At 38.7% G+C, this 22,363-nt stretch overlaps 1 protein-coding gene across 1 annotated transcript in view; it reads right to left on the minus strand.

Moving 5' to 3' along the window:
• Positions 1 to 12,332: 12,332 nt before the first annotated feature.
• The window catches only part of cdkal1 (CDK5 regulatory subunit associated protein 1-like 1), a 274,804-nt gene continuing 264,773 nt past the window's right edge, over positions 12,333 to 22,363 (minus strand). Inside the window, exon 15 of the mRNA XM_084726284.1 lies at positions 12,333 to 14,216. Within this exon, the coding sequence (XP_084582410.1) occupies positions 14,052 to 14,216 (165 nt within the window). The 3' untranslated portion in view covers positions 12,333 to 14,051. The remainder of the gene's footprint in view (positions 14,217 to 22,363) is intronic.

The raw sequence follows: 22,363 nt of genomic DNA on the forward strand, positions 1-22,363 counted from the left end.
CCTGTAGACCACAGCCAGCTGCTGTCCAATAAGTCCTGGTGGAGTAAACTAGTTGATGCCTCCGCAAATTAATCCGAAAACGAATAAAAAACACCGCCGCCCGTCTCTTCATAATAAACTGCTACAACTTATCTTTGTGTACTTATTCTTCACCAAAACATCCTGACAGCACAGGACACGCAACTTCACTCCTCGAGGTTCACAGCGGGGTCAATAAAACTGTTGCACACATGGCCCCACACTCATACCTGTCCCCCCTAAACAATGACAGGTAGGAACTAGAGTGACATGAAGAAGAAACTTAAATACTACACATGTTAATGTTAACTTAAAATACTAGGTAAATGCTGTAAATGATAATGAAACAATTATCATATATAATACCAATTATAATAGTAAACTTAATTCTGCAAGTCCATAATAATGTTGTGAAATTATTATACTGAAATATACACAGTAAACTGCACAGCTTAATAAGGAACACAAAATCAGTAAAGTAACTTACTACAAATAACCTAAAGATGTAATGTGTATAGTTAACTATGGTTACATTTGTAGCATGAAATAGCAACAGTGATTTGTTACATTTAGAAACTGACCATCTAATGAAAATAAAGCATGTTTTAAAAGTTATTGTAAGAATTTTAATTGCATTATTAAGTACTTGTATCAGTACCCAAATGTAAGTACTCGGTCTGAAAAAAAAGCAGTATTGGTGCATCCCTATTTTCAGTAGTATACATCTACATAATACGCTCCTGGATCAACTGTGCCCCCTCACAAGCATCTGTCAGGTTAGCAATGACAGCTTGTTGAACGCTACTGTTACAAGGCAGCATTTCAGAAAAAAAATTCTTACTTCTTTAGACCTTGGGAGACCAATAAAGTGATCTGCCTTATCTGCAAACAGGTGTAAACAGTGCACAAGTACTTTACTGTAATGCTAAATGCCACCATGAGACCAATCACAAATCTTATGCCAATTTCATGGGTTTTGCTGGTCAGCCTTTGAGAACCTCTGGTCTACAGGCCTCTACAGTGTGATGCTTTGCTATTGGTTTATCCCAGCAAAAGCAAATCAACTGGTATTGCATATACAGTATGGTGATAGGTTGCGTGCTGTATTGTTTTTTGACGTTAGCATCTATTTTTTTAATTGGTTCACGATTGTTTCAGTCTAATCTTTTAATCATATAGTAAAGTTTATTATGTGTATGCTCTGTTCTTTTCAGTGGACGGACTGAGCCAAGTCATGTCTACAGTGCTTTGTCTGACACTTTGTAAAAATGTAATCATGCTAGTGGAAAATAATAGTTTGGAAAAGAGCTTAAAAAGTTATTTCATATTTACACTTAGTCTGGCAAAGCCAGCTCACAATTTAATTTCACTCGTTGTGGTTTGGCAGGATCACAGCTGAATTAGCTTGAGGGAGACCTCATTTCAAGTAGGCTGCACAAGAAATGATTCACAAGTCTCTCTCTCCTTCAGACATAAATATGAATTTTTCCACACCTGGCTGGACAAACACACAACACACTGGGAAAGATGTGGTTAGTGTTACGGACATGTCAAGCCTTCCTGTAACTAATAGCTAGTTTTTGTATAAATCTGAAGCAAAAACTTCAACAAAATTTGGTCCCCAAATGATTCGGGGAATGTTTCTTTTTGGTTCTGGGAATGCTGATTGAGCGTTTTTGCATAGTATTTCCTGGATGTTAAAATGACAGGCTCTTCTGACACAAAATCAACGTTATTGTTACATTCCTAGAATATTCTGTGAAGGTTAACTGAATATTTCCCTGACGACATTTCCCAGGTGTTAAAATGTTGAGTTTTTCCTACTTTAAAACATCACTGATATGTTAAGAGTTATCATAGGCAACTGGACTTGCTTAGGTTCTTGAAGGTGTTTCGCCTTTTGTCCAAGAGGCTTCTTCAGTTCAGTATTATTGATACATTTACAGAGCATTCTGGGAATTTTGGTTGATTGTTCCTGGAAGATTAATTGATTACTTTCCCCTTAGCATTCCCTGAAAGTTATAATCATTTGTTTGTGTTACGTACAATTAATGTTATGTATGTTAACATTCCTTACACAAAGCTAATAGGTTACAGTCCTATAACATTCTGTATCTACATTGTGGAAGGGTTACCAACAAGGAACCTCAGGAGAATGTCATTAAAATTACCCCCAAAAGGACCATACTTCATGTGGATATGGAACATTTTGGGAATGTTTTGTTACACACAAAAACATTGCATGAGGGTTTCCAAAACTGGGAATGTTATGGGAACATTATGTGTTAGCTAGGTTGCAGAATAATGCTCCTCCTCAACACTGATTAGTCGAGCCTGTACTGACCTCATAAGATCAAGTCTGTCTCAGGCCTCTCAGAAGAACAGGAACAATCTTAAGCCAAGGTCTTATTAGTACATACTGTTCATACAGTGTGTACAGTTTAGAATTTAAAGTGGGTCTTCAGAGGGAAATAATGCATTCACTGTATGTTGGCCAGAGGTTCATGTGAACACAATCATCAAATAAGTTTTACTGTAACATTTTCACATGATGCTTTTGAAGTCCAAATGTGAGACACGATGCAAATTATCAACACTTGACTGATCTTGTCCTGAAAAAGCCCATTCACTCCATGATGTTGGACTGTGATGTGGCTCGAGCAGTGTGACATGTCTTCAATTAGTGCTGGTGTCACTTGTCGGTCTTGGCAGGAAGCTGGCACAAGTCACAGTCCTTGTGACTCTTGTTCTCTCGCTTGCATGTACTTTTATGGCTCCTTTATGTCTCCTCCTCACATAGTTATTCCCTCCCCCCTCACTAGTCATCCCCTGCTCTTCCTTCCCTATCGCTAATTTCCAATTAGCAGCAATAGATTAGTTCCACCATCATTTACAGGATCTGCTTTCCCTGAGTGTGTCTGTCTTTATAATTCCATCAAACATCAGTTGACAGCCTTCTTACGAAGTCCAAACATGACTTTCCATTGATTTCTTCCTTCATTCTAAAGATTTTATGACAGGGTCATATCACAATATCAGAAGGCGGGGGGAGCAATCGACTATCAGGCAGCAGAGTTAATGACTGGTGCCTGTAATTATAAGCAGCTTGTGTCAAAGTATTAGGACACATTTAGACATGAGGGGAAAATATGGACCACTTACACAGAGCAGGAATGACAGTTTTAAATATATGTGAGGTTTATTGCTATGACTGTTTTAGGATGTTAGCCATGCTCACGATTGCTAATTAGCATTAAACACAAAAAACTTAGGCTGATGGGAATTTAGCAATGCCTGCAACCTAGCTGAGACAATCACCTCAAGTTGCACCACTATACACACATGACATGCCTCATTTTCAATATACTAAGCACACCCTCCAAATCTGGCTGCAAAAAAATGCTAAAATTTCCCATCTTCCCCTCTGTCTGTCAGCACCAGCTGCATCAGTATCACTGCACATGCTTTCAGCATCATCCCCACCCCAGCATCCACCTGCAGGCCCTGTGGTGGGATTAGATATGTGGTCATCATTCCATAGTATCTCTATGTAAACATACTCTACACAGGATGATGAAGTCAGAGCCTGGACACAAAACTTTGTTCTGCAGCAGTAATAAATACTTTTTCTGACTTAAATATCATTTCATATTAAGTCATCATGAATCGTAGTGGACAAATCAAAATTTTGACCTAATGATGGCACTAGGTGAGAAATCACATTATATCGCTTCATTACTGCTAAAAGTAATAGGTTACTGTAATGCATATTTCTTTTGTAATGTGTTACTTCCAACACCAGTGGTGGCACTACAAAAAAACATCATGGAACACACAAGTAAGTAACCTGCACTGTCTGAGAAACATGAATATCTTATGCCAATCCATCCAGTAGGTGTTGAGATATTTCAGCGGATTAAAATCCAGCCAGTCCATCCAATAACTGCCAAGGTATTTGACAAATAAACAAAAATGTCAACCTCCTGGTGACACTTATGGGAAAAGTCAGGAAACCACCACAGACAGTAGACAGTTCATCTTCTAAGGATTATGAATATTTGTACAAAATTTTATGGCAACCCATCCCACAGATATTTCAGTCTGGCCCAAAAGTGGTGGGCCAACTGACCAACAGACGGACATTGCCATCCTGCCGTCCCTCCGCTAGCATGGCTAAAAATTTTGTCTGTGTGTGTGAAACAGTTGGCTCTTTACAAAGAGAGAGAAATAATGTAATAATTATAATCAGTTTACTACTTGGTTACTTAATCGTAATGGACAGGCTGTTTGGCTGAAAAACTTCACCAGGCCTGACAGGAGGCCAAAAAATCACGGCTGTGGACACAAGCAAGCAACTCTGGTCCAAGATGGGAAAGAAGGATACTGGTTACCTCTAGCTCCACACATACATGCTGTTCTTACTGTTACAGATATCAGCGCACAGTGCTTGTACATTATTTCAGTCCAAAGGGAAAAAAAAGATCAGTTAAGAGTCCTCTTGAAACACAAGAACCTGACCCAGCCTTGGATAATAACACTCTCCTTTTCCTTTCATATGTCTCAGAAGGTTGCCATTAAACATTAACAATGTTGTTATGTAAATGAGCATTGTTTCATGTGTGGACAACACCACAGGAACAATTCACCATGGCAACAAACCAGCCCTCTGGAGTCTCATGAAATGTACAGTTATTTCCATGACAACATCATTAAAAGTTTCAGAGCTGCAATCTGAAGTACTCTAATCAAACATTAGCAGGAGGAAAAAAAAAAACATGAGACCTCAAGGTGACTTCTAACTTTTTTGTAATTCTCATTTAAATAGACGCAATGCACATTCCTGCTGTCTGATGAAAAACACTGAGATAGAACTACTCAGATGGCTCATTAAGCTACAACCTGATAAACGTCTTTCAGTGCGGCAATGACCAAAGTTCCTTTTCACTTTTTTAACCCTTGTTAAATGTGACTTGTATGCCCGCCAACATCTGCATCTGCTGTGTGAGTGAACTCCTCTCTGAAAAGGAAAAAGGAACTTGAATTAGTTTCATGAAAAGCTTTTCATTAAGTGACCGTGAATCCTGACAGTTCCTGAATGAACTTTTAAGATATGGTATTTTAGTACACCATTCAGGAGTGTTTTGTTCTGTAGTGTTAAAGTGCTTTTTGGTTGGATTTTGGAAGAAAAATCAGTGAGCCAAGATTTTTCACTGAATAACATTTTTCAAAATGATTAAACAAATGCAGCATATTATTATTTTTCAGGCAAATGAATTGAAGGTCATAGCTTGGTTTATTTGAAGTGGGGTGATATGAGGTATTGGACAGTCAGTTTATTACCTACAGTAGATGCCGACTGACCCACCTGCAGTTTGGAGAAGCAGAGAGGAGCAGCTGCATGGAAGCTAAACAATGTATATAAGCCAAATGTCTCTCTCTTCAAACCAACCAAACTCCATTGGCAGAATCAGTAAATTTACCTTGTACGACACAGGAGTTGCTGGTCTACCGCTCCCTTGATCTGTTAGCTTGCTTGTGTTATTGTGTGACTTTGGTGTTTTAAAAGGACAGTTCACATTCACCAAAGTCAAACAATAACACAAACAAACTAACAGATTGAGATGGCAGGAGACCAGCACCTCCAGTGTTCTGAGACCTAAAAGATTTCACCTATGGAGTTTGGTTGGTTTAGAAAGAGTGACATATTTCTTATATAACAGCAGTTTTCTGTCAGAAAAGGCTCTCTGATGGCAAGGTAAAGCTGATAATATTCTCAATATAGTGTGCACTTGATATGTTTTTTAGGTGGTCCTTAGTTAAGTGGCTAAAATACCTTTTGTTGCAGACCCTGTCCACAGTGGTACATTTGTTAGCTTAGGGTTAGCCGTGTCAACTGGCCTGTCGACCAGCATCTACTCGAGGTAATACACTGACTATCAATAAGTACCTCATACAACCCTACTTCATAGAATTCAAACTATCCCTTTAACGATTTAATTCACTTTTTGTTATGCAAACAATACACAGCAGATATAAATGGCATGTCAGGAGACATTAAAGTGAGCATTTTTTCAAAGCCAAACAGACAGTAATGTCTTTAAAACTAAACTGTCCTCAAACTAATAACAACTTTTAACACCAAGTAATAATGCAGTGCTGCCATGTCTCTGAGTGATTATTAAAGAGCTTTCAAGAACAATGCTGCTGTAGAGCTAAAATATTGACTTTGGTCCCCCTGTCCCACTGGTGAATACAAACACCCTTAACCGCTCAAAGTCAAAGATGTATAAGCCCATCAAACACACACACACACACACACAAACATAGACACACAAAACAGAAAACCACAGACACACAAAGACATACACACTAAAACTGAACTGGCAAGCCACCAAGACACTCAATAGAGCCAATCTCTCCCTCACACGGCAGGCTGTGAATTCCCAGTTTGCTTTGCAGCGACAACGGGGTGTATGTGCGTCTGCGTTTGTGTGTGCAGATAAAACACAGCAATCACTGAATGCAGGCACAAGGGCCACCAAACTAAATGCTTGGACGAAGCTGGCATGACGACTCATGTATACACACACGCGCGCGCACACACACACACACACAGACACACGCACATATGATTAGGAATGGATATGCTTGCCAAGTCATTTTCCCCTCTGTTCCAGAAGGCACTGAAGTGCTTAGCACACAGTGAACAGACCTCAGCCTATAGAAATGGAAAGGCAGAGGGAGACAGAAAAAAAATGAGGAAAAGGTGGGAGGTGGAGACAGAAAGCAACAAAGCATGTTGGTGACCAAAATTGCAAAAATTAATTGGTCACGCCCATGTAGGCTTCAATTTACATCCACCAATTGTACTTGAGCCCAGCTGCAGGAAATTAGAAACTGCTGTTTTTCACAGATTTTACATAAAGAGCAAATATTTCAAATAATCATAATCACAATCAGAGCTTGATTTACTGTATGATTACAATGACTGGCAGTTTCACTGCCATTACATAAAATCCTTTTAACTGCCACAGTAAAAAAAAATGTATTTAATATACATCGATAATAAATGGTTGACTGTTAACAACCATTCAAATAAATATATATAATATCAACCATTTATTAAGCAAATGTAAAGTTTTGTACACATCCACAACCCATCTGTTTAAACTGGCTTACTCCCTCTGATCACAATTGCATTGTCTAATTTTAAACTGTATTTTTGTATTTTATTGTCTTTTTAATATTGTGTCTGCTTTTATGTTGATGATGTAAGGTGACCTTGAGTGTCAAGAAAGGCGCCTATAAATAAAATGCATTATTATTATTATTACATCACTCACTACTTTGTAGTGTATCTATAAACATCAGTTGCAACTTTACAATAACCGTTCACATAATGTTTATAGACATGACGTTCTCACTCCCAACTCATCAAACACAGCAGCTTGGTCAGCGGCCTTATGCTTCAAACTATGACACTGTCAGTACCACTCCAGTATCAGTGTATCAATAATAAATATGCAACATGAAGTGCAGATACATAAGGACATAAGGTGTTATAGTTGTCAGCTGCAAATGTATAATATCTATCCAAATAATGTTTATAGAGGGTTTACAAACTAATTATTAACCATGAACAAAGTGTTACAAATATCTGGTCCATTTAGTATGTAATGGTTTCTTTAAGGTTTACAAATCACTTTATAATAATTAAAAAATACTTAATGTAGTATTTGAAATGTTTAAATGTGTGCAACAATAACCTGTTTAATGTATAATTTGTTTAATCAACTATCAACTACTTATTCTATGTTACACAAACTAATCATAACAAACAAATTATAGGATTACTAATAATTAGTAAACATAATCAATTATTATTTCATTTTTGTTAACAGAAAAATTGATATTAACTTGAATTAAATTAACAATCAATTCACCATTTATTAATGTTGGTTATTCTGAAGTGTTAACAGGGACTGTCATACCAGTTAACAAAACAATGTTAGAGGTTTGTCAGTATGCCAACAGATAAGAAGTTTAAATAAGAATGGAACAGAAAATAGGTGAGGAAAGCAAAAATGTAGTTGATATGGAGGACAGAGTGTCATTGACCAATATTATAATCACTCAAACGTTCTTCATTTCACCGTGTGTTCACTGTGTAAGATCGAAGCAGCATGTGGAGAATAGTGTATACAAACTGAGCTGTATACAGACAAAAATAACCTGTGCACATGCTCAATAGATTGTAGAATCATGCCACAGTCAAGGGCAAACGGTAACTGTTAATGGAAGATGAGGAAAAGAAGAAGAATTTCTGTCCTTGTTTCTCTGTTTCGTCAAATGAAAGCAGGGTCAGGGTGGTAGCTGCTAATTGGGGCAGTGACACACACACACACACACACACACACACACACACACACACACACACATTATTAACAGACATTGTTTCAGCCGGGCTTCAGTAGTAAGGTAGTGTCAATCACTGCTGTTCCTGTGTGTCTGCCCTGGGGCTAAGTAGACCTCGTCCCCTCCAGCCATGCACACACACACACACATACGCACACACGCACACACACACACACACACACACACACACACACACACACACACACACGGCGCAGTTTTTTTCCATTTCATGTCAGTGACTGTCAGTGAGTCCATCCTATGTCAATTAACGTCAGTGCTAAAATAATGTTGTGAATGCTTTGATCCTGTAAATATTTTAATTGCACCTTCAACATTATTGTCTCGCAAGAAGCTGCCGCTGCTTTGACTGACACGTAGATAGAAGTTGGTAAAATTTTGAGCTATAAATGAGAAAAAGAGTGAAATAAATGCTGGTATTTTTTTAATGGAACAGTTTTGAAGCATGTTGAATGACAGCATGGTAAATTGACTGAGCTAAATTGGGCTTAACCTGACAAACATCAACATTGTAATTATGTCAGTTTCTCTCTCCACACTTTACTGATTGCTCGCCTGAAAAAAAAAAAAAACAACTTACACCCAGATAACAAACCTGGACAAGAGAGCTTGGGAAAAATCTGCTGTCTACATTTCTCTGCATTTCATTTGTTTCTTCCTTTTTTTTTCTCTCTTCTACACATCAAAAATACAAGAACCACCTGCTATAAAAGAACATGACTATATAGTGTAAGTAAAAAATTGGGGACTGAATGCCATTTACTAACTACAACATTCAGTTTATTCAAATTAATGATTTATGTGATGTGTTTTCCAATATAAAGCTGAACACACAAGCAGCAGCAGAGGCTTCAGCAAAATAATCTAAGTGGTGGATGCAGAAGTTAGTGAGGAATTTACTTCGTTAGGCAGAAATGAAAAGGTCACAGCCTGAGATGGTGGCTAATGAGAAGCTCTGTCTGCCTGCAGCGACAGGCAGACTCTCTGTATTAGATAAACTCAGGCCAGTTGTTGGCATTTATTCAATGCTCTACCAATAAAGGTATATTTTAATGTGGAACTACTGCAGCAACATGGAGATAAAACATGATGGCTTTTGTGGAAGATAACTAACAAAAACAAAACAATTCTTGTTTTCAGGTGATTATACAGCACTGAAAATATACTTTTACATTTCTGCCATATTCTGTCAAGAAATCTCTGCACATCTGACACATTTGGATCTTCAAGGATCTTTTATGTGGATTCTAATGAGTTTTGAAGTCACTCTACATTTGTGCCACATATTACAGCAGCTGACATTGACTTTTGTAAAGAAAAATCAACATTGCTATGTGTATCTTTCTACTAGCTATTTTTTATATATGCTTCCCAAATACATACTCCAAATCAACTGATTAGTGAAGATGTCACTGTTTACAGCTACTATGTTGCATCACTGGGTTCACCTCCTCAGTCTTCACCTCAGCAGGCAGAGGTGTTTGGCTCAAAAAGTTTTTCCTTGACCCAGTCGCCTCAGTGCTTGCTCTTAGTGGGGAAAACTGGATTTATAAATAATATGGTCCAGACCTGCTCTATTTGAAAGGTGCCCTGAGATAACTCTGTTATGATTTGCCTCAGGACAAATAACATTTAATTAAATAAATATATATATAAATAAATAAAATTAAAAAAGCATTGTGACAATTCACTTTTCACAATTATGTGGTTTTATACATCAGCATTTGGGTTACTATTAATATTTTAATAGCTCATGGCTCACAGCAGAATATTGTTTTTCTTTTTTTTATAAATAATTTCTACTACATCAGTACAGGCAGGGATTGTGGTCTCCTGCTGTCCTGTCAGCAGAAGAATGCAGTGCCAAAGAGAAACCAGACAGCCTCGGTCCTCGACACTGCAGGCTCAAATATCACAAGTAAAAAAAAAATTGTTTTATGGGTTCATCCCTCCCCTCCCTCACAGTCAGAGAGAACAATTTGGACTGTACAGGGATGACATATAGCAGCATGAAAACAGTCCTCCCACACATTTTGACACTATATTTGAAAATGGTGGTTATTTTTATTTATTTTTCTGTCTCCTATAAACCATATACTGATGGATGGATGAACTACTGTCATAATGAGACCGCTTTAAGGCACATGCTGTCTCGCTCCACAACTGGCTCACTGTCAACTTTTCTTCAGCTTTAAATTGTAATGGTATATTCATTTTTAAATAGAAAAAAATTTGCGTCAGTAGGTTTTGATTTGATCTGCCTCTGACATCAGTTCAAAGATCAGCTGACAACATATAATTTTCACAAACAAAATCATAATTTATCCAGAGGTATTTTACTATGTTGCACTTGCAGCAACGCAGCATCTCAGCCTATTAAAAGTACATCATCTCAAAACATAAACGCCCTTCTATGAGTAACAACACTGCCCGCGTTCTTATGCAAACTAAACCACTTGGAATTTAAAACACTTAAATCTATGAAATTAAATGACATGATAGATGAAAGATGATACAGGCAGGCGCATTAATGTTCAACCTTCCTTGCATTGTCTTGTGTCCAAAGTCGCTCCGTTTCACATCAAAAGGACGTCACTGTGTAGATGACAAATTGACAACAGCTGCAACTAAGACAAGAATTCAGAAACTCTTGCTTTTATTAGAAACAAGTGAAGTGAATGATGCAAAGTGAATAATGATCTCCTCTCCACAGTTCCCGCCTCAATATTTCATAGTAAGTGATGATCTCGCAAACATAACGGGTGTCGCTGCATCCATATTTCATTGGAGAACAATGCAGTGTAACTGACATACACAGTGAGGAAATGTGCTTACAAAGCATCAAAAGAACTGTCACACAGTATGGATGGCTGCAGAATAATATAGGGCACTGCTGGATGGATGTAACAAGCTTCATAGCTACACGCATCATTTGATCACATAATACAAAGCTAGTGTGTGTGTCTATGTGTGAGACACGCATCATTTGATCGGGTAATATAAAGCTTTTTTGTGCCTGTGTTTGTGTGCAAGTTTGCTTGACGTGCATCATTTGCCCATATACTACAAAATTGCAGCATGTGTGTGTTTGTGTGTGACATGCACCAGCTAGGTTAGAAAAAGGGTACATGCATGTATCTGTGTGTCAACAACAATGTGTGACACGCATCATATACTTAGATAATACAAAGCTAGTGTGTGTGTAGGCTACAAACAGTGGTATATCTAATAACAGGCCTTTCTGAATGAGAGAGTGATGAGCCCTGTCACTCCTGAACCACACACACAAACACACACAGATACATGCATGCTGGCTTTCTGCTAAATTAAGCATTGGAGGAATCTACAGACACTACATCAGACAGCACAGGCATGTACAGACACACAAACACACACACACCTTCTGACACAGAAACAAGCTCACAAACAAGCTGGAAGAGACACTTGTGACTCAGAATATGTGCAGGGCATGTACACACACACACACGCACACACACACACACACACACACACACACACACACACACACACACACACACACACACACACACACACACACACACACACACACAGAGAGAGAGATAAAAATGCAGACATACTGACAGAGACACATGTGCCAGTGCAACACGACACATAAATTGGGGCATGCATTATTAACTGTCGGAAATTTCAGAGCACATGTTGGGACTGTTGTAGCTCAAAACAGAAAGACATTAGAGAGAAACACAGGCAGGCAGCTCTATACATGACAACAACTGAGCAGTACAGAGCGCTGTAAAGAGACATGGGACTCTGTGTAGTAATTCTATAAGACTTATTTAACAGCACAAACTTCAGCAGTTAATAATTTAATGGCCCAGTGATTTCACACATAACGAATCGATTTTGTCCTTTATTAAACTGTTTTGGATGGTTGGTACAACGCAAATCAAGAAAAACAAAAAACAGCATATAGTCAATGACATAGACAAAATAAACCACATATCAAGAGAGCAGGGTCAGTTGACTTGAATTACAGGAAAAGAAAAACATTTCTCCATTATCTCTACTAACGCTAATAAATTGCCCAGGGTTTTGAAATATATGTGACTCTGAGATTTCTGCTACCACCTGAATACAAGGCTTGTGAATTTCATTTGTGGTGGTTTGAATAATCCACAGATCTCTATATGAACAGTATTCACATTTCTATTGAAGTCATAGTCCATATGAAAATGGATGACAGCATGCTGTATGGATTATGCAGAGTATCAGGTGTATTGCTGTTCCAATGCTGTGAGCTGCACAAATAGAACTCCGTTCACCTTTATTGTGTTGAGTGTCAGCAGAAATCTCTGAGGTGGATATTAGCGAAACATGACTACAGGAAAGTGAGAAAAATATGAAACAACTCTTTCAGTTGGCACAAGAGCAAGTCATCACAAACAAAGAGGACGAAGTGGTGGGTCAATAATGAACAACCAGCAGTCAGCATTGTCCCTCTGTCCAAACCTCAAATATGTTGTAACTAATCAGGTAAAATGTACATTACAAAAGAATTCCACTTGACTGTGATGTGAAAAGAACAAAGGTGTTTCTGAACAACCACTTTAATGAAAGAATATTGTAAAATAAGTTCAAAGATGTTTGCAAGATGTATGAAGATCTGAAAATATACTGTCCTTGTCTCTTCTCTGAAAATAAATACTTTTAAATGAAGGTTACAAATCAGAGTATTATACACATTTCTCCTTTCCACAAAATAAAATAACATTCTGTAAAGTAAGCACAATTCAATCCATTCAAAGGAGGATGAGCATTTATAACATATGTGGACATCTACTTGCTCAGTACCTCTAAAAAAAAATGTTGGATAGTTTTCATTAACACCAGTGAATCACTCTGCACCTCTGCAAGCTGAAAAGTGACGGACAGTTTCATCACTCTCAGACTTTGTTCTGGTACAGATGACCGCAAAGTGTTCAACTAGTTGATTTATGTGTTATTTAACTCTGAAACAGCAACACAGACCCCAAAAACATTATTCACAACACTTGTTTACCTGTTTATGAACAATGTCAGGCTGCAGTCACCTGTGAACATTACACACAGAGGCATTCACCCGAAACAGCACTTCAGACATTTTCAACTCTCATAATGAAACAAAAATATGAAACAGAATCTGTTCTTGAAATAGATTCTAATTAAAATCTAGTAGTTGGTTACAAAAACGCTGGTATAGTTTCCTAAGATTTGCGAGAACTCCTGACCTGTCATTGCCCATGTGGTTAATCCTACTTCACTTCAAAAAGACAGTGACGGGTTGTTTGGAGCAAACATAGTGAAATGACTGCTAGGTGCTATGGCCTTCAATTAAAAGGTAAAAATGTAACTGTAGTAAAAACAGGAGAAATCTCACAGAACATTCAAATAATCCTTGACTTGTGGGTATCACTGACTTCATCTTATTTTCTTTGGGTTCATTTAAAACTAGTGGAGAGCACACGAAGTATGTTACAGGAGATCAGGGAAGGAAACAGTTTCATCGCTGTGTTCACCTGCTTTCTGTTAAGGCTCCTAAGATTTCGCCGTCACCTTGCTTCTTCTAGTTTGCAGTTGCTTCACAAATACAGTTTCTCTATGATGAAGGCCAAGATAGCTGCTGCCAGAGCAAGACCGATTCCCATCTTCTTCAGTCCTTCCCTGTCCAGAGTGTAAGAACCAATCAACGATACAGATGAGGAGGGCATAGAAGGAAGACCATGAACACCATTGGTCATCTGTTCCTGTGGGGGGAAAAATACAGAAAGACAGCTAAATCAGACCAAGATCAAGAAAGGTACAGATTTCTGATTTGTCCTGTATTATTATCATCCTGATGCTGTAATAACAACTCAACATTTCAACAGGGGGAGTTTTCTGATTGCTCTGCAGAGAAATAAAGACTGCTGGACCTGCTACAGATTTGTTGTCATTCCTGACTTGACTGATGCTGAGGGGTGTGCAGTTTTATGTAGTAACTGAGTAGTGTCTTAAATGTAAACTATCGTGGCGTGAAAGTATTGAAATGATCAAGATGCTGGAGCAACAGCACAATGTTTCTGAGGGCTACCATTTGCCCACCAGCCGCACTTTTAGAACCTCTGAAGAAGAGGACCTTTGCGCCCACTAACCCAACCTGCCAGACCCCTCTCTCAAGGGTCCACAGTGTGTTTTAAAAATGAGAACTTCAATGTCTATTGTGATATTATATGAACATCTCTCTGATGCGCTCTGTCTTGCTTTCTCTTGCACACTAGTGGACACAGAGACGGTTGCGGCTCGCAGCATCACAATTCATAATTAGAGCATCATCTTTAGATTAAATCAGCTAGCCACAATCACAAATCAAAAAGCAATGCTCGACAGCACAGCGGCCAGTGATCCAACGTATCAAATGTCTGTAATGTGAGAGTTCTGTTTAGTTTTAATGTGCTGGACCATTAAAAAGACATCCGCCACTGAAAGGATGTGACAGTGAAAGATGGGAAAGAGCAATATTGAGAACAGCTGAGCAGGAGAAAAACGAAAATTTGTCAAGAGAGCAGGAAGAGAAAACTAGTAGTATGTTTGTTTGTTTGTTTTTTAAACAAAATGTCTTAAGTTTGTTTTGCTACATCGATCAGCCAAATCGAAATTTTCTCGGTTCTTCATAAAATAGCCATTTATGTGAGAAGGTATTTTACTACCACCTTCATGGATCACTGCTGCTGATCATTATGTACACTTAGAAATACATCTATTGATGCCGCCTGATATTAGGATCCATAGATATTTTCATTTAGGAGAGCAAAAGGGAATTACAGGGCTCTGTCATTTCCTCCACGTCTCTGTCTCTCTCTGGTCCTCTCACCTTCTGTCTCTCTCCTCAGTTTCATTTGGAAATTAGAGACACAATAATAAACAGAATTTTAAATCCGCTGATTATTTCGATATTTTGTGGATGAAAGCATTCATAAAACCAGCCATTTGCTTATGCAAATGAGTGCATTTCAATTATGATGCCATTATCTCTGTGCAAAGCAGTTAATGCAGTTTTGTAGTGATCCAATTACTACAGAGTGCTGTCTATTAAATCAAGCTGATGTTGATGAAGGTGCACTGTGATGTAGTTATGTAGGGAGGCTTGGAGTCACATGAGAACATAGGAGTTAGTCAAAGCAATACTGTGACTATGATAGTAAATGTGTTCAATTTAATCTCTCATTTTAAAGTTGGTATGGTATAATTTTTCTACATCACATTTACCCTCACACCCAACTTCCCTCCTCCAGTCAGATTTTAAGTGTGCAACTAAAGCAGTGACTGCTTTAAGCTGAATTTGAGGGGTTGGTGTGTTTGGCATGTCACCAATAGTCAAACATGCAAATTTTATGCACATGAGCACATGATGCTGCTTACTGAAACAAGACTAAAAGCAGCTGTGATGAGAGCAACATCAAAAATAAGCTGGCATTTTTCAGTGGTGATGGTGTTAATAGAATTCATGTTGGTAACGCTGAATACTGATAACCAGCCCTATTTCTCCCTGACCTCCACCCTCCCTCATCGATCATCATTCCTTTTGATTCCACATTAATTTACTTTCATTATAATGTCAGAGTGGAGACCTAAGGTGTGATTTCAGCAAACTGCACCTCAAGATGAGGCTCTTTTAATTTGAACATTGGATGGGAGCATCAACACTTGTCAACATCTCTTGGTGGAGTGTAAATCGATCACATGACCTTGTGGTAGTTCCTATACGTCTTATCCTGCATGACAGTTGGTAAAATGCCTTATCACAAGACGGTAGATTATACAGGCTGATATTGAGTGATTGATCAGAATAACCTTTAATCAGTTCACTAGGGATAACTGTAAGAGGTTTGGCTTTGATATTTACCATAGGTGGATTGACTCCTCTGTCTTCCTCTGCCTTCCTTCATTCTCCATCTCTCTCTCTCAAGTATCTCCATCAAGTCCTGTTTGACGATCTCACCTGCCTTCATTCCTTCTCTCTATGGATTCCCAGTGAGAGGTCTTTCCACTTTTCTTTCATCCTCCATCATATTTATGCTTGTCCAACTTAAAGGGTAACTTGGACCGCAGTGACTAATGAGGACACCTGTTTTTTTTTTTAAATTGGACAGGTATTGAGCTAGAGAGCTGCAGCCAACAGAAGCTACTAACCGACAACGCTAACCCTAACCCGCTGGGCGACACCATCAAAGTAAGTCCACCGAAAGTACTTGTTTTTGTGACTGACAGGCTCAGACTGTTATTTAAGTGACAACATTACAGACATAGACCTCTGTTTAAGGAGTAAGATGGGTTTTGTTGAACTAGAAACAGCTGTTTTATTGTTCTGATCAAACTAACCAACTAACTAACTTTGCAAAATTTAATTTTAACATCGCAATCTTCATTCAAACTTGACAGAAACAAAATAAAACTCACCAAAAACATGCAGGCGTTTCACTGTTCCAACAATCACCAACTCTGTTTCCTTCTTAAATAAACCCTTAACTTACTGCTTAAGATGTGAAAATATTGGGAGAGGAGCAAGTGTCAGAGAAGCAGTGAGATAAAATGTCTTGTACAGCCAGAATATTTTCACATCTGTCATGGTAAATTAAGGCTTTATTTCCACCAAACAAGCAGAGTTGGTAATCATGAGAACAGAAGAAAAATGAGTTTGAATGAACAGGGAGATGATGGTGTTAAAATTACAGTTTTGGAAATGGGTCTGGTTACTTAGGGAGAGCAATAAAACAGCTGATTCTGGAAAACGTATCTTAGTCTTTAAAAAAGGGGTCTCTTTACACCAATCCTTTACATAATGTCAAACATTTATATGAGCCTGTCAGTGGCAAACATAAGAAGTTTAAGTGGGCACTGCAGTTTATAATTGCTTCTACTGGCTGCAGAAGCGCTCCCTCAACATTTCTCAAATTCTGGATTTGCATGTTATCTATTAGTTTGCGCTCCGATTTTCTTAAATAGTTTGTCCTGTATGAGTTAAAAAAATCAGAAAAACTGGGAAATATAGTTGCAAAAGTAGTTTTTATGCATACATACTTCACTTTTGACCCATGACCTTTGAGTAAAAGAATGACAGGTTTTGTGAAATACAAACACCTGCGTGTGTGTACTGTATGTATTCATACGTAACTGAGAGAGTCAGTACACGCCTACACGTGTTGCATGCACATGGCAGCGTGTACGAGCAGCTGCATAGTGTCTGTCCTTTGCCTCTCTATCCTCCACATTACTCCTGCTCCCCTGTCCTCTGTGATGGTTGTGAACACTACCTTACCACCCACTCTTTTCCTCACCGGTGTCGCTGAATAGTTTCCTCTGTTACCGCACACAATGGAAGATGGATACTATGACCGACAACGCCTACGTGACACATCCATAAGACACTTACAGTAACTTCAGACAGCAGGTGAAGGGTGAGGTCTGGCTGACGAATCCACATTTGCTTAATGTTAGGATCATCGTTGGACTCCCTGATGGCGAACCTGATACTCTGTTTTGTTGCTTTGTTGTTGTAATACTTGAAAATACGAGCGCTTTAGCTCAGGTGTACTCTGGTAGCCATGTCAAGTCCCTGTCATAGTGCATGTGCCACTTGTCACTGAGCCTCTTAACTGTAAAAATGTGATCATAACGAATACAGCTACTGCTGCTTAGGTTCAAATCACTAATCCAATCTCATCAGCAATAACAGATTTGAAAAGTACTCTTCAGTGAAGTTACACTGCACACATTTTATCAGATTTGAAATACTAACTCATTCATTAAAGGATGAATGAACAGACAGCGAAAAGTAAGTTAATCAGTGGGAGATATCATCAGTTCTATCTACCAAAAAACAATCGGAAAGTGAGAAAATTCTTCCGTGGTAAAGGCAACTGTGTGCTTACAGGTATTTAATGTGGTGTTCCTGGGGTATTTCATTGCTTTTAACTGCTTTTTGGTTTTAACTGTTGCCTCCACTCAGTAGACAGCAGGACTGGTGTCCAAGTCAAACAGTTATGTGACACAATTTGGAACAAAATCCAATCTTATCAGCAATAATATATTTGAAAAGTACTCTTTAGTGAGGTTACACACAGTTTTAGCAGATTTTAAATGCTGGCTCAATCATTAAAGGAAAAATGAACAGACAGTGAGAAAAAGAAGTCCAAAGTTGGTTTTCTCCCATTCATAACTTTTTCCAAACATGAATGACTGAATGGGAAAAGCTGCCTGTAAACAGAAAGACTTCAATAAAATTGTCTTAATTGCACATTTCATTCCCCGCGTACTTGAGGAAGAAAAAGGACCAAGATGAATATTTAATAGAAACTGAGACAAAAGGAGAAGCAGACTAAGAGCAAAGGACTGATGAAACCAAAACCATTATCTTTCTCTTCGCTGACAGGCCAAGTATACTGCCTTCTTCTCTATCCATCTATTTATCTGTCTCCCTGCAGGTGTCTTTTAACAACAGGGTGCCAGGAGAGAGGCTGAATAGTGCAGTCTAAAATCTATTACTAGTAGGGAGGATAAGTGAAAATCCAAGTGCCAGTAGGTGCATGTCAGCGCAGTGGGAGACAAGGGAGGAGGAGAGGAGTGGAAAAACTGAGAAGAAATGAGGAAAGGAAGGAGAGGAAGAAAGGGGGCAGGAAAAGATGAGAGATGTGACTTTCAGTGATAGCTCACCACCTGCTAGCTGGCATGCTGAGTTCGTGCATATGTCTGTGAGACAGAGAGAGTGAGAGCATTGGCATTTGTGTGTGTGTGTTTGTGTGTGTGTGTGTATATGTGTAGGCCTGTGGTGGATAATGTCAGTCTCTCTGCTCACAGCGGTGGAACAGAGCAAAATAATCCTACTTTAAAATCATCTAACACTACACCAGGGGTACCAGACTGGCTAGAACGGCGAGATTCCCTCAAGGTTTTCAAGGTTTTCCCTAGGACTCTCAAATCTCTCGGAGTCTTAAAAACTCTTCCTTCAATTCCACATATGCACCTTTTTTAAAAAATAAATAAATAAATAAATAAATCTGCCTGGGTGTGTGGTGTAGCCTCGGTCAACACACCAACATATACACACAAAGACGCACATGGTGACACTCACACCACATCACGAGAGCCAGAAAGCACAATACGCAGTAGTCACATTTCTCACATGATCCTCGCCAGCTGTCAGTGTCACTCTAGACACACAAAGACCATGGACGCGGTGTGTGTGAGTGTGAGGAAACAGATACTGTAACAGGCTCCTTAGTCACGGGTGATTTGACAAAGCCGCAGTGACAATCACAATGAGCTGCAGCTGTATTTACAACTGGACAGAGGGGATGGGGAGGAATTAAGAGTGACTGCAAAGAATATTTCTGATATAAATAAACGTCTTTGTTGGAACTCTATCACTGACTGAGTCACAGTGTAAACATTTGTTTGGTTGGTTAGTAGAAAAATGACAAAAAACAAAAAACGGAGTAGAGGTTCAGTGGGAAACTTCTGTCTTCCTCTTTCTCATCTGTCATCTGAAATCTCTTCTATCATTCCAGCTGTGAAACCCTCAGACACGGCAGTGTATAGCCAAATCCAAACATATTGTCAGGATATAGTTTCACACAACTTGTCTTTTTATGCCACGTGTGTATACATAAATGTTGACTATATATACATGTATAAGTTGGCACATGGAGTCACAATCAAAATGCACGCTTATACAGGCATACATTTGTATATATCACAGCAAATAACAGATGAAAACATTATCATTAAACATCATCATTTTTGTCTTGTATTTATTTCTTCCAGATGAAAGGATGACCCGAGTATTCAATAAACTGAGAATGTACCAGTAGATAAGTGTCTATTTTCTCTACTATACAAGTGCAAAGTGCAAAATTACAGCTAAGTCAACAGATGGAATAAACATAACAGTGTACTGGTGTCTGCAGGCCAGGGGAATGGAAATCAATATCGTCAGTTCTACCATAAAACAATCAGAAAGTGAGAAATATCTATTAATGTGGTGTTACTGTGGTATTTCATTACTTTCAACTGTTTTTTGGTTTGGACTGTTACCTCCAGTCAGTAGTCACTAGGGCCGGTGTCAAAGCAGTTATTGACATAATTTGGAGAATAATTTATAACCACAGTGATTACCCACCCCTGCCCCCCCTTTTTTTTTTTTTTAGTATTCTGTCTCTATTCAACAGGTTTAATTGGCATTTAACACAATCATCACCTGCATTCTGTAAAGCCCACCTAAAATTGTAATTCCTGATCCATCTATCCGGGATCACAAAAAAAAAAGTCCACAAAAGGTGGCATCCAAAATCAGTGGGACAGACCCACCTTTTAAACAACTGAACAATGCCTATTGTTTGTTAGGTTATATTACCTGCTGCATAGGAAAAAAACTCACTCCTTCCTCTGCTGCCATCTGGGTAACGCAGCAGAGCATCACCAAACCACCAGCACCACCCAGCTGATAGACAGATGCTTCCTATATGCATCAGCTTGATAAGCAACTCTCTCCCAATCTACCTAACACACACACACACACACACACACACACACACACACACACACACACACACACACACACACACACACACACACACACACACACTCACAATCTAGCTCTTGAACTCATTGTGTAAAGTACAATGTAAACTGAACTTATCTAGACACCTAACTAATGGACATAAACAAGCACCCTTTATAACCATTAACACAAAGGTGTATCAAGTTGTTTCCATACAATTAGGTTTACTGTTACAGTAACTAACTACAGAACAACACTGCATGTTTGTACACAGAGGTGTTAGGTGTTGTACGTATGTGTCGAACACATGACAGATGACACAAGTCCTGTTATCTCAATCATATTGTATCTCTGCCTGCAAGCAAAGAAAGGAAAAGGCTGGAGGTGGATGTTAGACAGCCAAGAACATCTTTCAGAGTTAATTTGACACAATACATTAAGTCATTACATTAAGCGACTTGCTGTTTAAAGCACCTGACTAACAATCTATGTGTTGTGAGTCATTCTAGATAATGTGTCCCTGGTGGCAAAGAAAAACGGTGTTGCAAATAGCAGATTACATTTCTCAGGTGGGTCCCAACACTGAAACAAAATTAAGTGAGCAACGGCAGTTATCCTTGTTGCCTATTGTAAATACCATCTGCAAGATGGTGAAAAAATGTTGAAAAAATGCGAGTAAATGAGAAACCTAAGAAAAAAATCTAAGTTTATACACAGCAAAGTCTGTTCCAGCAAATTTGTACATAGTTGCTTACACAAATGGCAGAAGGAACAGGACACTAAACCCCTCAGCTTCATGCAACTCAAACTTATAGGGTATGTCTGAGGGTTCAGCAGGGGTTTAATATACTTTTAACATGACTGTAGTCAAGGGGTGAATGCTTATAGAAGTAGTCACCTTTGACCAACACAGGTTACTTGAAAAAGGCCACCTCAAGGTTTTTTTAAACTCACTCTGAAGGAAGAGCTCTGTTTTGTGGGGAATAGTATGTAAATAAAGGCCATCTTCCTTCTCAATCAAATAACAAGAATTAACTGCTGAGACATACTTCAACAAAAGCACAGCTGTAATTCTGTTGAGACAGCATGTTGGGCTTAAGAGGATGGTAAAAAAATTGGAATAAAATGCAAAGCCATGGGGTGACTCATCTGCTGAAGAACTTTGCTCAGGGAAGTTTGTTTACAAGGCCCATACTGGGGAAGGTCTATTTTTACGATAACATGGAAGAGGAAGACAAAAAACATCATTACTCAAAAACTAAACTTTTCCCTCTAACAGTTGTTAGCTAAGTGCTTTGTTATTTACATCTTCCATCTGTGGTTCAAAAGCAAACTGAGAGCAAGGGGCATTAAAAA

The sequence above is a fragment of the Lutjanus erythropterus genome, chromosome 9, assembly GCF_056507025.1.
Source record: "Lutjanus erythropterus isolate fLutEry1 chromosome 9, fLutEry1.hap2, whole genome shotgun sequence".
Classification (NCBI taxonomy): Eukaryota; Metazoa; Chordata; class Actinopteri; order Lutjaniformes; family Lutjanidae; genus Lutjanus; species Lutjanus erythropterus.